At 41.2% G+C, this 14,646-nt stretch overlaps 1 protein-coding gene across 1 annotated transcript in view; it reads right to left on the bottom strand.

Moving 5' to 3' along the window:
• Positions 1 to 14,646, bottom strand: part of LOC136866732 (acyl-CoA Delta12-desaturase-like) — a 43,701-nt gene that overhangs the window by 14,311 nt on the left and 14,744 nt on the right. Inside the window, exon 3 of the mRNA XM_067143841.2 lies at positions 14,004 to 14,134. Coding sequence (XP_066999942.2) covers positions 14,004 to 14,134 — 131 coding nt within the window. The remainder of the gene's footprint in view (positions 1 to 14,003; positions 14,135 to 14,646) is intronic.

The following is a 14,646-nucleotide window of genomic DNA, read 5'->3' on the forward strand; positions in this document are numbered from 1 at the left end:
ATTAGGTTGGGGTTTAGATGTCGAATTGCTATCGTGCTATATAGGGACATTTCCTACGTTTAAGGAACTGCTTCTTCCGATGTTGTTGTTACTGTAAAATAATAAAATCCATCGCTCGAAGACTGGCTATTGTTTATTCAACATTCTGAAGATTTATCGATTTTGATTTGAATTTACGGTAAATAATGATAAAACTGTTAGGAAATATGTTTCTTTCATATTGCTGTAACAGGTATTTAATTTCCTGTTTTCATTACCATGATTAAGATAATAAAAATGCCCTATTAAGTAAAACTACTTCATCCCATGGTACGTGTTGAAGCATGGAACGGGCATTGGCTAGTGTGCATTTAGTTTTCTCCTGGATTCGCATTAACTCAAGTTCTGAAGAACGTTTTCTAAGTCCATCCAAAATAATTGTAAGTATATATACGGCACGGCGGAAACCTAGAAGATCGCCCTATACACACGCGTGCTAAGTAGACGCAGACAACTGAGTGCTTAGGCTTTAGTCCTTAACACTAGAACATAACATAATTTACTAGTGACGTGTCACATCAATAGCTGTGAACAAAGACCAAAAACGAAACTGTTGATACGTAAAGCATGAGAAAAGTAACGAAAAATATACTGAACTCCCGAAGATTTGCCTTGAAACGTACACTTCCGTTGTGACTTTACATATGGAATTTTTGAACTTTGGCAATTTATAGAATTTTTACAACAAATTATGTTCGCAATACTTGTATCTATCACATAAAGCTGGTCGTATAATGCTCGGCAAATTTCAGTAGGCAGTATATCTGAAATGTACCTGTGAATCATACCCTGAATCTTAAAACAGTAACTTAAGGACCTAATCCTGGAATGGGTTACAGCCCGAAAGTCTGCGGATTACGAGGTGATAAAATTATTTCTCTAAACAAACTCTGGTATTAGCCATTTCCAGTGGACTTCGCAGAAAGTTACTCCTAAAAAGTACGATGTGGAAAAACGTGGTTTTGTAAGCGATGGTAATAATAATAATAATAATAATAATAATAATAATAATAATAATAATAATAATAATAATAATAATAATAATAATGTCCGCCTCTGTGGTGTAGTGGTTAGTGTGATTAGCTGCCACCCCGAGAGGTCCGGGCTCCATTCCCGGCTCTGCCATGAAATTTCAAAAGTGGTACGAGGGCTGGAACGGGGTCCACTCAGCCTCGGGAGGTCAACTGAGAAGAGGTGGGTTCGATTCCCACTGCAGCCATCCTAGAAGTGGTTTTCCGTGGTTTCCCACTTCTCCTCCAGGCAAATGCCGGGATGGTACCTAACTTAAGGCCACGGCCGCTTCCTTCCCTATTCTTTGCCTGTCCCATCCAATATTTCCATCCCTCCACAAGGCCCCTGTCGAGCATAGCAGGTGAGGCCGCCTGTGCGGGGTACTGGTCATTCTCCCCAGTTGTACCCCCCGACCCAAAGTCTTAAGCTCCAGGACACTGCCCTTGAGGCGGTAGAGTTGGGAGCCCTCGCTGAGTCTGACGGAAAAACCGACCCTGGAGGGTAAGCAGATTAAGAAGATAATAATAATAATAATAATAATAATAATAATAATAATAATAATAATAATAATAATGGGAGTGAGGACAATAAAATAATTTCCCTTTTGGTATCTTTGCCATCCATTTGTATATGCAAAGAAAGGATGCAAAGAACAGTGCACTATTATTCTGCCTTACATGCTTCATGAAAGCATTATCATGTCGCTTAATATCTTTAAGTACATCATTTACTTAAGGTTGTGGAAAATAAACCAAACCATTGGAGTAACACGGGTTAAAATGTCCATTTAGCATTTCCGCAGCGAAATTTCGTGCTTGCCAATGCATATAGATTTCATTTAATAACTCTACACTGAATAATTCAAGGTAAGTTTCATAATAAAGGACCTCTTTTTAAAATACAGCCATGTATTGGACTAACATAGAATGATCTGCATAGACAACGTTCACATAGCCCTCTATCGGGCTAGCATAGATAGATCAGCGGAGACAACTTTCATAGAGCTATCTACTGGTGAATACAGTTAACTGCAACGACCTAAGCATTGCATTATTCGAAGAAATGACTATTTTATGCAAATACAGGACATAAGGAAATAAATAATATTTTTGTACTGATACTGAGAAAGAGACCTTTCTTTTGATTTTTAATATGTAGATGCTAGTATTTCGGTTTACTCACAATGTTGTTATACAGGTGCAAATTATATATATAGATACCTAGAACCGCCGATGCGGCCATTTTGACCGCTATTGAAATTATTACATTTTGTTCTCAGTACGCATAAGTTATGATACTCATTATCGTTGTTTTGCCTCTGTTTTTGAACATTGCGTTAGTGTGTTTCAGCATTGAGTCATAAATGAAAAGTCGCCAGGCACCCGTTAGACTGTCATCAGAAACGTGGCGCTTTGAATATGGAGTAGGTCCTGGATTTTATTTTAAGTTATTATGGCGAGCAAACCTACCAGGTGTAGTCTTCCCAAAGTCTGCTACAGTCCACTATGTGATGCCATCGTTACCTAGCAGCGTATTACCCGACCCTGGGAAGCTTTTATGTCGGTTGACGTGCAGCACCCCCAAATTCCCGCTACACCCCTCCCCCTCCGATACTGTGCTTTACGGGTTACATTTTCTACGGCTGTAATAGAATAATCGAAAACTCATAATTTCTCAGCCTATTATAACACAATATTAATGAAGGAATTTCACCATAGTTGTCATGCTGATCTATATACACTAGTGCCCAAATATTAAGTATAATAACTAAACGTGGCCGTACCACCTGATAGGAATGTCAGACGGATTGCTGAACAAACGGAAGCTGACTTACACACCATATGTCACACAAATTGTCCAAAAAAAAAAAAGACCAGTGTCAGAATGGTTCTGATAGCTAAGGTACACACTTGACAACAAATAACAAAACTTGCCAATGTCTTCCACAACAAAGCATGCTGGTAATAAGGTGTATGGTTACTCCTAACGGCCACACATGTTTCGCAGCGATGTGGCATGCTCTCTATCAGATGGTCCAAGAGCTTTTGTGGCAGTCGATCCCATTCCTCCGAAAGGGCAATGCGAAGGTCTTGGAGGGTCCTTAGTGGAGGCTGACGGTATGCAATTCGCCTCCCTAATGCATCCCAGGCGTTCTATAGGATTCAGATTCGCAGACCTCGCTGGCCAGTCCATGCGATGAATGTCTTCCCCAGCCAGAAATTCATCCACCAGAGCAGCGCAGTGCGGTCGGGCATTATCGTTCATTAAGAGGAGGTCTAGACCAACCGCACCTCTGAAGAGTCGACCATGTGGTATCAGTACCTCATCCATGCATCTCCGACCGTTAACAGTGTTCCTGGGACCACCCATGAAGATGTGCAGGTCCGTACGGCCATTCAACATGATGCCGTCTCACACCATGACGCCACCACCACCATACTGGTCCTGCTCCATGATGTTCCTGTGGTTGTATCCGCTACCCGGTTCTCTCCAGATTAATGTGCGATGGGAACCGTTCTGCAAATTGAAGCGGGATTCATGTGTGAAGAGCACATGCCTCCACTCATTCTTGGTCCAGTTTCGATGTTGACGGCTCCACAGTAAACGGGCCCGTCTCTGTGATGGAGTGAACGGGACGCGCACCGCTGGACGTCGGGCAAACAGCCCTGCTGTTCTGAGCCTCCAGTACACAGTTTGCCGGGAAACGTGAATCCCTGAGACGGCTGCAAGCTCCACCGACAATTGTCTTGCAGGTGCACTTCGATTTCGTCGGGCGGTTAAGGCCAGATATCGGTCCTGCTGTCGGGTGGTTACCCTTGGTAGACCTGGTACTGGCCTACGACTAACATTTTATGTGTCCCAAATAGTCTCCGAAGTCTTGAAATGACACTTTGAGGCATATTTAAGGAAACAGCGACTTCGGTGTGTGCCTGGGCTGCTTCCAGGTGGCCGAGTATTCTATCCTGCAAAACGGGGTCCAAATGGCGTCGTTGTGCTATTATGTTGTCGCGTTCACCACGAAGCTACACTCCGCGCACTATAACAGGGCAAACACGACAGAGGGAATATGGGGCGCAGGCACTGGCTGTGTTTACCTTTCGGTTACGCCGCTAGTCAAAGCAGGGAACACTCCGTTCCTATACAGAGCAAACACGTAAGGTTGGTAGGTGCATACGTCGTGTGATTTACGGTCTATTTCCTGTTGCCCTGCTTACTCGTAACTTATGCTTAACTTTTGGAAACTAGTGTATTAAAAGAGTTTACTAAAACAGCTTTGGAAAATCCATCCGTCCGTTCTACTGCACCGATTTACTTAATTTTTGTTTTCTTTCTCTCCGGAATTACCTGTCGGGGAATCATAAGACATTGATAGGTCTCTAAATTCATCCAACTAAGTTCAGTGCTTAGTAAGAACCTATTGTGTTTAGGATACGTCTGAACGTAGTTTAAAAATTATTGTAGTGTATTGTAGTATCTGAACGTAGTCTGAACGTAGTTTAAAATTACCGGCATTGTAGTGTATCTTATTAGAAAATAGTGTGTTTATTCTTTTTTTTTCTACGGGCTTTACGTCGCACCGACACAGATAGGTCTTATGGCGACGATGGGATAGGAAAGGCCTAGGAGTTGGAAGGAAGAGGCCGTGGCCTTAATTAAGGTACAGCCACAGTATTTGCCTGGTGTGAAAATGGGAAACCACGGAAAACCATCTTCAGGGCTGCCGATAGTGGGATTCGAACCTACTATCTCCCGGATGCAAGCTCACAGCCGCGCGCCTCTACGCGCACGGCCAACTCGCCCGGTTGTGTTTATTCTATTACTGTGAAACATTTCTGTAGTATAGTGTCTGTGTGACTGTAGTAACACTCTTACTAGAATTCTGTTGTAGTAATTAGGGTAGACTTAATTGTAGTTTAGAATTGTGTAATTCTCGTGTATGATTCTCCGTTTCCAGTAATTAACAGCAATTTTCGTCCTGTCAGGGTGTTTTAGGAAAAAATCCTACAACTAAGTAGTATTGTAGTGTAGTAGTAGCCTATATTACTTACCTTATTGTCGTGTGATCTTTATGAACTATCCTAGACAATATTTCTTTCCTTTCATTTTTATTTTGCACAGAACAAGTTATCTTATTTTTCCTTTCCTTTTCATTATTCAGTAAAGAATGGCTAAGGAGTGCAAGTGTAGGAACTGTGGGTGTGGCCAGGCATTAAGGAGTATGAGGGCGGAGTTGGAGAGTTTGAGGGAGATAATTAGGATTCTCTCAGAGGACAGGAACGAAAGCAGGCCTCCCTCAAACAATGTACAGGACACAGTAGGTGTAAAAGAGGGATGGGAAGGAAAGGGGGAAATATAGAAGACAAGTGCTCTAATGCTTTAACGGGGAGGAGATTGCAGGCCAAGGGCTCTATTCATGACCAGAATTCAGGACAGGTGTCTGTGAGAAATCGGTATGAGTCACTGAAGGTACAACAACAGAGGGAAAATGAGGAGCAGTGAATTGTTGCTTAGAAGTGTGGAAGTAGGAGAAAAGGGAAAGGTAGAAAAGGGAAATGTAGAACAGAAGGTAGGTAAAGATAGGTGGAACGGGATCATGGGAGGGAGGAAAGTGAGGAGGAAGTAGCTTCTGCAGCAGGGAGGAAAGATAGGGAGTGTGGAGGGAAAGGAGGAGGTTGTAGTGTTTCACGTTGAGCTTGTGATGATGATGCTTGTTGTTTAAAGGGGCCTAACATGTAGGTCATCGGCCCGTTTCACATTGGTACCAACAAAATATGGGAAGCAGGTATAAGTACCAACATAGTTCGGGATATATGGGACCTGGTAAATGCAGCACGGGTGAAATTTAAGGTAGCGGAGATTGTTATCAGTGGAATACTGTGTACGAGGGATACTGACTGGAGGGTGATTGGGGACTTAAATGAGACTATGGAGTGGGTATGTGGGAAACTGGAAGTGATATTTCTATATCGTAATGGGTGGGCAGGAGATAGGGATCTGCGCTCAGATGGCCTTCACTTAAACCGCAGTGGTACATATAAGTTAGGAAATTTGTTTACAAGGGGTATGGGGAAGTACATTCAGGGAAACGGGGTGGCCTATGGAGCGGTGATAAGGGAACAGGGAACTGGAAATTAAGTAGGGATGGCATAAAAATGTTAGAGCTGTACTGTAGAAGTATTGCAAAGAAAGGAATAGAATTAAGTAATTTAATAGAAGTACACTTATCAGATATTGTAATAGGAGTTGAATCATGGCTGAGAAATGATATAATGGATGCAGAAATGTTCTCACAGAACTGGAGTGTGTATCGTAGAGGTAGGATGAGAATGGTAGGAGGGGGAGTATTCATTTCGAAAATTTAAATATGACAAACATGAATTTCTAGGTATAAGGCTCATCTCTAATGATAATAGGCAACTTGATGACTTTGGAGTGTACAGACCGGAAAAGGGTAGCGTAGACGCTGATTCAGAATTATTTCATAAGATAATCAGCTATGTGGGAAACGATTAGGAAAGGCACGTGATTGTAGCGGGTGATCTCAATTTACCAAATGTCAATTGGGAAGGTAATGGGAATGACAGGAAGCATGACAAACAAATGGAAAATAAGTTAGTATGGGAAGGACATCTGATTCAGAAAGTGATGGAACCAACTAGAGGAAAGAATATTCTGGATGTGGTGCTGGGAAAACCAGATGAGCTCTATAGAGAATCCGAAGTAATATATGGTATTATTGATCACGAAGCTGATTTTGTGGTAGTTAAAAATAAATGTGAAAGAAATGAAGATATTAAAATTAGGACTATTAGGCAGTACCATATGGCTGATAAAACAGGCATGAGGGAGTTTAAAAAAAGTAACTGTGATCAATGGAAAACGGTAAATAAAAATGTAAACAGGCTCTGGGATGGGTTTAAAGCAATTGTCGAGGAATGTGAAAAAAGGTTTGTACCTTTAAATGTGGTAAGGAATGTTAAACCTCCACTATACTATAACAGAGAAGTAAAGAGACTAAGAAGAAGGTGCAGGTTGGAAAGAAATAGAGTTAGACATGGCTGTGGAATTAAGCAGAAATTGAAGGAACTTACTAGGAAATAGAATCTAGCAAAGAAGTCAGCTAAGGATATCATGATGGCAAGCATAATTGGCTGTCATACAAATTTTAGTGAAAAATGGAAGAGTACGTATAGGTATTTCAAGGCAGAAACAGGTTGCAAGAAGGATATTCCGGGAATCATTAATGGACAAGGGGAGTGTGTATGCGAGGATCTTCAAAAGGCAGAAGTATTCAGTCAGCAGTATGTAAAGATTGTTGGTTACAAGGATAATCTCCAGATAGAGGAGGTGGCTAGGCCTAATACTAAATAAGTATTAAAATTTACCTATGACAACAATGCCATTTACAGTAAGATACGAACGTTGAATACTAGTAAAGCAGTTGGAATTGATAAGGTTTTGGGGGATATACTAAAGACAATGGGTGGGATATAGTACCATAACTGAAGTAATTATTTGATTGTTGTTCGCATGAAGGAGCTATACCAAATGGTGTGTACAAAGGAAAGGGTGATGGACATGAAGCTGAAAAATTACAGGCCAGTAAGTTTGACATGCATTGTATGTCAGCTTTGGGAAAGCATTCCTTCTGATTATATTAGACATATTTGCGAAATTAAGAACTGGCTTGATAGAATGGAGTTTGGGTTTAGGAAAGGTTATTCCACTTATGCTCAACTTGTAGGATTCCCGCAAGATATAGCAGACATCCTGGTTTCAGGAGGTCAATTGGACTGTATTGCGATTTACCTATCTACGGCATCTGATAGGGTAGATCATGGGAGACTACTGACAAAAATAAGTGCAGTTGGACTTGACAACAGAGTGAATGAATAGGTGGCTACGTTTCTAGAAAATAGAACTTAGAGAATTAGAGTAGGCGGAGCTTTATCTGTCCCTGTAAAAATTAAGAGGGGAATTCCTCAAGGAAGTATTATTGGTCCTTTATGTTTTCTTATATACCGTATATCAATGATATGAGTAAAGAAGGGGAATCAGAGATAAGGCCATTTGCAGATGATGTTATTCTGTACAGAGTAATAAATAAGTTACAATATTGTGAATAACTGCAAAATGACCTCGAAAATGTTGTGAGATGGACAGTAGGCAATGGTATGATGATAAACGGGGATAAAAGTCAGGTTGTGAGTTTCACAAATAGGAAAAGTCCTCTCAGTTTTAATTATTGCGTTGATGGGGTGAAAGTTCCTTTTGGGGATCATTGTAAATACATAGGTGTTAATGTAGGGAAAGATCTTCGTTCGGGTAATCACATAAATACGATTGTAAATAAAGGGTACAGATCTCTGCACATGGCTATGAGAGTATATAGGGGCTGTAGTAAGGATGTAAAGGAGAGGGCATGTAAGTCTCTGGTACGACCCCAACTGATTTTCATCCTCAGTGATGTTATTGCATGCAGCCACTTTTTATGACTACAGTATCTGTCAAGCCAGAGAGTATAAACTTCTTCTGATCACGGAAGAACACTATTCCCCGCTAGATACTCTTTGATTCTCTAACCTTTCCCAGCTTCCAAATATATTCAACAGATGGCAGAGCATTCCTAATAACTTAGATGCTGCTCAGAGAAAGAAGTCGACGTATAAACGGACACCATCATGACATACGCCTTAGGTATTATCTGGGAACACCTATCGAAGTATAATCTCGCTGCATGAGAAAGAATGAAAGTCATATATCTTTAAAAAGTTCTCTGCCTGGCAAAAAATGCTCCTTCGAGACGAACCTATGATCTCACAAGACAACCATTCTACGGCACAATAACAAGCTTTACATCAAGAACTGCAAGATAAAAAAGCGAATAGATGGATAGACTTTTACCAAACAGACGGCATGGTGGCGTCAGAATGGATGAATTCTGACTACGAACGGCGGCATACCATAACGCGCTTATTATCAAATGTTCATACAACCATTGAGAAGGGCAGGCAAAACAATATGCCTACGACAGGCGTATCAAGGCAAGTTATCTGACCTACTTATAACGAATGTTGCGGAGAAGAACGCGTCCTCTAGTTGTGATAATAGTAATAATATCAACTTACCCTCAGCCTGAATAATGCGGTTTTAAGCGTGATCTGACCCTAATTGCTTTCCGAGTGATTACTTGGTTGGCAGTTTTTTTGTCTGTAGCTTCTCCTCTTACGTCCTTTATATCTGGACCACACTCTACAGCAGGCATATCTTCTGGCTATTTCTAGCCGAGTGCAGCCCTTGTAAGGCAGACCCTCCGATGAGTATGGGCGGCATCTGCCATGTGTAGGTAACTGCGTGTTATTGCGGTGGAGGGTAGTGTTATGTGTGGTGTGTGAGTTGCAGGGCTGTTGGGGACAGCACAAACACCCAGCCCCCGAGTCATTGGAATTAACCAATGAAGTTAAAATCCCCTACCCGGTCGGGAATCGAACGCGGGACCCTCTGAACCGAAGGCCAGTAAGCTGACCATTCAGCTAACGAGTCGGACTATCTTCTGGAATGTCACAAAATAGACTAAATAACTCTTCGTCAGTGAGAGACGGTGGTCCACTAGATATTGTTTTTGTTCTATGACTACAGTAGCTGACGAATGATAATACTACCAAAGACGCAGGGAAAACAATTCCCTACAGTTTTTAATATATCCGAATTCCATTGTTGTGGTTTTGAATATTACCATAACTTGATAATAATGAACAGATTATTACATCTCCCAAGAGCTACGCAGACATATATTATAATACATTTCATTACTGCCTGTGACAATAAAGTTCAGTGAATGAAGTCAGAACGGTCGATCCGGCAACATTGGCGACACACAACGCTGCACCTGCTTGGCAACCGGTTTTGGCCACCTGCTCCCAACCTTGTTCCGTTGAGCTTCGTGTGTGTGCCGTGTAAGACCGGTTTGACACAGTGTGTTTAGTGCGTTGGTTCTGAACTGCGATCAGGAACATGAACGACCAAAATATCAATGTACAGTTTTGTTTTAAGCTTGGCATGACACCGAAAGAAACGCATGTGATGCTGGTACGTGTTTATGAAGATCAAGCACTGTCCTTGAAGTGTGTGTACGAGTGGTTCGCCCATTTTCGAGGAGGCTGGGGAAGTGTTTCTGACAACCCCCGTAGCGGAAGACAGGCGACCGCCGTCAGTGACGATAACATTGAGAAGGTGAGGACATTAATCACGAACGACCGGCGATTAACTGTGCGCATGATAGCTGATGAACTGCAGATTAACCGTGAATCATGCGACAAATCGTTACCCAGAAGTTAGGGAAGAGGAAAACGAGTTCTCGTCTTGTGCCACATTACTTAACTGATGATCAGAATCACGCACATTTATAGGCTTCACAGGACTTTGTCGAAACGGAGGATACGACACCAAATTTCTTGAACTGTATGGTCACTGAGGATGAAACCTGGACAGGTACGACACTGAAATGAAACGGCAAAGCATAGAATGGCGTTATCCGCAATCCTCCATACTTCTTACTATTCCCACGACTCAAAATCGCTTTGAAAGGAAAGAGATTTGACGATATTCCTGACATCCAACGAAACGTGACGAGGTTTCTGAACACCATCCCAAAGGAAGCCTTCCTGCAAAGTTTCAGGACATGTATTGCCAAACTCAGCAGTGCATGGTTATGGGAAGGGACTATTTCGAAGGACAGTAAGGTGACTGTCGTGCATTTTTTTTCATCTATGTTGATAGTACAGGACTATTCACCGAACTTTATTGTCACAAGTTGTATGATCATTAATACAGCAGTAAAAATGACCTCTCCAACGATTGTAGGTATACCCGTTAGTAACGCCCTATCAAATGATGCAAAATGAATTATATTTATTACGGATGATCCTGACCACTATTCGAGAAAATTCATTTCAGGACAATATCCTACAAAAAATTGCATTCAAAATAGATTTTGGTCATTTTGACCACTCCGGAGGCTATAGTGTTAAAATGAAATTCTGTAATCACAATTTACAGTCTGTACTCTTTCTAACCCTATATCCATATCAGGTGAGTTATAGTGTTTGAGGTGCATTATCTAAAGCCTTATGCATGCAGTTAGGTTGGAGTTCAGAGGTTGAATTGGTAGCGCTATGTGTATGGGGACATTTCCTCCGTTTAAAGAACTGCTTCTTCCAGCGTTATTGTCACTGTAAAATCTTAATAGCGTGCTACTTTGAACAACCTCTATCAGTCTGACTCATGTCCTTGGCAATACGAAAGTAGCAGAGGTATAACGATGGCAGTTACATCATTCTTTCTACACCAGTCTTTGTGGTGAATAGGCTGAAAATGTCACTCATGTTATTATTTATGTTGTGAGTACCAGTATGATGAGTCCTTAGCCAAAAGGCTGCTCGAATATCAAAGTTCTACCACCCAGCTGCCACAGAAATGCCAATCGTCTCTGAAAAGGCGTATTAGCATATATTTTCCCCAAAGGTTTATTATACGTTTGCATAAAATATACCAAGGACTATTCTGACGCCTAATTTCTTTACCAAATAAACTCTCAAATGGCATAGAGTAATTTATGGGATAATATTGAGAGGTATGGTAAGTCATGATTTCTTGGCTATGCACCTGTGTAAGACCTGACATTTTTCTCTCTCTCTAATTTTCCCTGCACTAAGAAGTGAAAATCAGAATGGATAACCTCAGTTTTCAATGTACTTCTGATGATGATACAACAAGAATACTGAGTAACCTGTACAAGGAAGCACAGAAAAGCTAATGAAAAATGTACATTCTTTCCTGAATGAATCTGACCAACAGAACAAAGGAATTCCATGAAAGACTATGGGGAAGTGGAGGAACTGTCCTTAGCCAAGTGTTTCATTCAATGCCCACAAATCTTCGCTTAAAAAAGTCGATCTAATATACTGTAGGTAGCCTCGGTGAATCTAAGAAATGTGGTCTTGTCCATAAGTGATAATGTATCGCTTTCAGATGTCATGACTTTCTCATAGGGATTAAAGTATACCTTTACCACCTCACATACCACACCTGAGCGATCTTTCAACAATAGACCTATAATTTTTGCATATGTTTTAGGACTATCTGGCCGTTAATGTTCTTAGCATTTCCAATAGACACTCTTTCTTGTTATCTTATATTAAACCTCTGGGGCGGACTGTATTTAAACTAGGGACACCTTATTTGGTACTCGTCAGATTACCCATTGTTACCGTGGCGACTACGAAAGTATGCAATTTTTTTTTTTGCTAGGGGCTTTACGTCGCACCGACACAGATAGGTCTTATGGCGACGATGGGATAGGAAAGGCCTAGGAGTTGGAAGGAAGCGGCCGTGGCCTTAATTAAGGTACAGCCCCAGCATTTGCCTGGTGTGAAAATGGGAAACCACGGAAAACCATCTTCAGGGCTGCCGATAGTGGGATTCGAACCTACTATCTCCCAGATGAAAGCTCACAGCCACGCGCCTCTACGCGCACGGCCAACTCGCCCGGTAGTATGCAATTAACTGGATTTAGACTACGAGGGTGGTAGCTGAATTACTGTAGGCTTTGAAAGAGTTAGTTCGAATGAGGAACTATGTGTAAGACTAATAAAGGATGACACACTCTCAGAACTTCATGATCTGGACAAATTTATTAAACCTGATGAATTATATTCAGCATAAGACAACTTAAATTCAGATGACGAAATTAGCAGCTTTACAAATCTTGCACTTGCAGTGAGTTCAATCTTCAATCACTACTGATCTGCATTAGGGCAGTCGCCCAGGTGGCAGATTCCTTATCTGTTGTTTTACTAGCCTTTTCTTAAATGATCGCAAATAAATTGGAAAATTATTGAACATTTTCCTTGGTAAGTTATTCCAATCCCTAACTTCCCTTCCTATAAACGAATATTTCCCCATTATGTCCTCCTGAATTCCAACTTTATCTTCATATTGTGATCTTTCATATTTTTAAAGATACCACTCAAACGTATTCGTCTACTGATGTCCTCCCACGCCTTCTCTCCACTGACAGCTCGGAACGTACCACTTAATCGAGCAACTCGTCTCCTTTCTCCCAAGTCTTCCCAGCTCAAACTTTGCAACATTTTTGTAACGCTACTCATTTGTCGGACATCACCCAGAACAAATCGACCTTTCTTCCTTGGATTTTTGCAATTCTTGAATCAAGTAATCCTGGTGAGGGTCCCATACACTGGAACCATACTCTAGTTGGGGTCTTGCCAGAGACTTATATGCCCTCTCCTTTACATCCTTACTACAACCCCTAAATACCCTCATAACCATGTGCAGAGATCTGTACCCTTTAGTAACAATCATATTTATGTGATTACCCCAATGAAGGTCTTTTTTTATATTGAAACCTAGGTACTTACAATGATCCCCAAAGGGAAATTTCACCCCATCAACGCAGTATTAAAACTGAGAGGACTTTTCCTATTTGTGAAACTCACAACCTGACCTTTAACCCCTTTTAATACCTGACACGAAACTCGTACTGTACTTCAAGAATCACTGGGGATTCAATGTCTCGGCGTAAGATGTCTGAAATTAAACCCGTACGCTACGAGTTACCGGGGAAGAATGAGAAAAATGAAAATAACAGAACACATACGTTTTGAGGAAATAGTGAAAGGTACAAATTATTTATGTCATCTACAGGCAATCATTGGAGTAAGTATGAATTAGTAATGGAAATGATCATCAGGCATGCCATTGCTCCGTGATTATTGTAGTTTACACTAAGAAAAATACATCATTCATTTATTTACTTGTTTCAATTCGTTATTCACTCCTCTTCTCCCAGAACACGACAGACGTCGTAGTTCGGTCATTTTCATTTAGAGTATTGTGTTAAATTGTTTAAATGTTAATTAAATTTACCTTACCTGGCCTGCAAGTGTCTGCAAGATGATGAGGAAGAGCCTGAATCCCCAGACTGCCTTGTATGAACGATGTGTGAAGAGCCGATGTGCTCCGACGGTGATGCCTATACCACCCAAAAAGACCAGTAGAAAAGCTGGAACAAAAGTGAACAACTCAGTTAGTAAAAACATGCACCGGAAGGAGAAGAGCAGTAATACGGCAATACAGTCTCTCACGTCTACTCCGGATTTGGTTTTCAAACATTCACATTGCGTTTCTGCAGTAGATTGAGAGTCGTTCCAAGAGCATGCCAGTGAGTTGGCGTTGCTTTAGTGATCCCGCTGTTTCGCCTAATGTAAACCGATTAAGCACATCGGAAAAATGGTAGAATTGGCAGTAAACATGATCTCTTTTACAAAACAATCTGTGAGAATGGTATAGAGTTCCCTCAAGAACGCTATCAAGGACCTGAGAAATCGCTACCAAGACAAATCCAGGCCAGTGTGACTGCCAATGTGGACACAACAATGTGCAAGGAAATATTCGCAAATTTCTTGTAAATTAAAATTGTAAATCCGTATTGTTAGCATATTGTTGAAAAAAATAAATCGCGACCCTCGTCCTCCGAGGCTCCATCAAGATCCTGAGACACCACCTCTACAGCTA

This window comes from Anabrus simplex, chromosome 3 (assembly GCF_040414725.1).
Source record: "Anabrus simplex isolate iqAnaSimp1 chromosome 3, ASM4041472v1, whole genome shotgun sequence".
NCBI classification, from domain to species: Eukaryota; Metazoa; Arthropoda; class Insecta; order Orthoptera; family Tettigoniidae; genus Anabrus; species Anabrus simplex.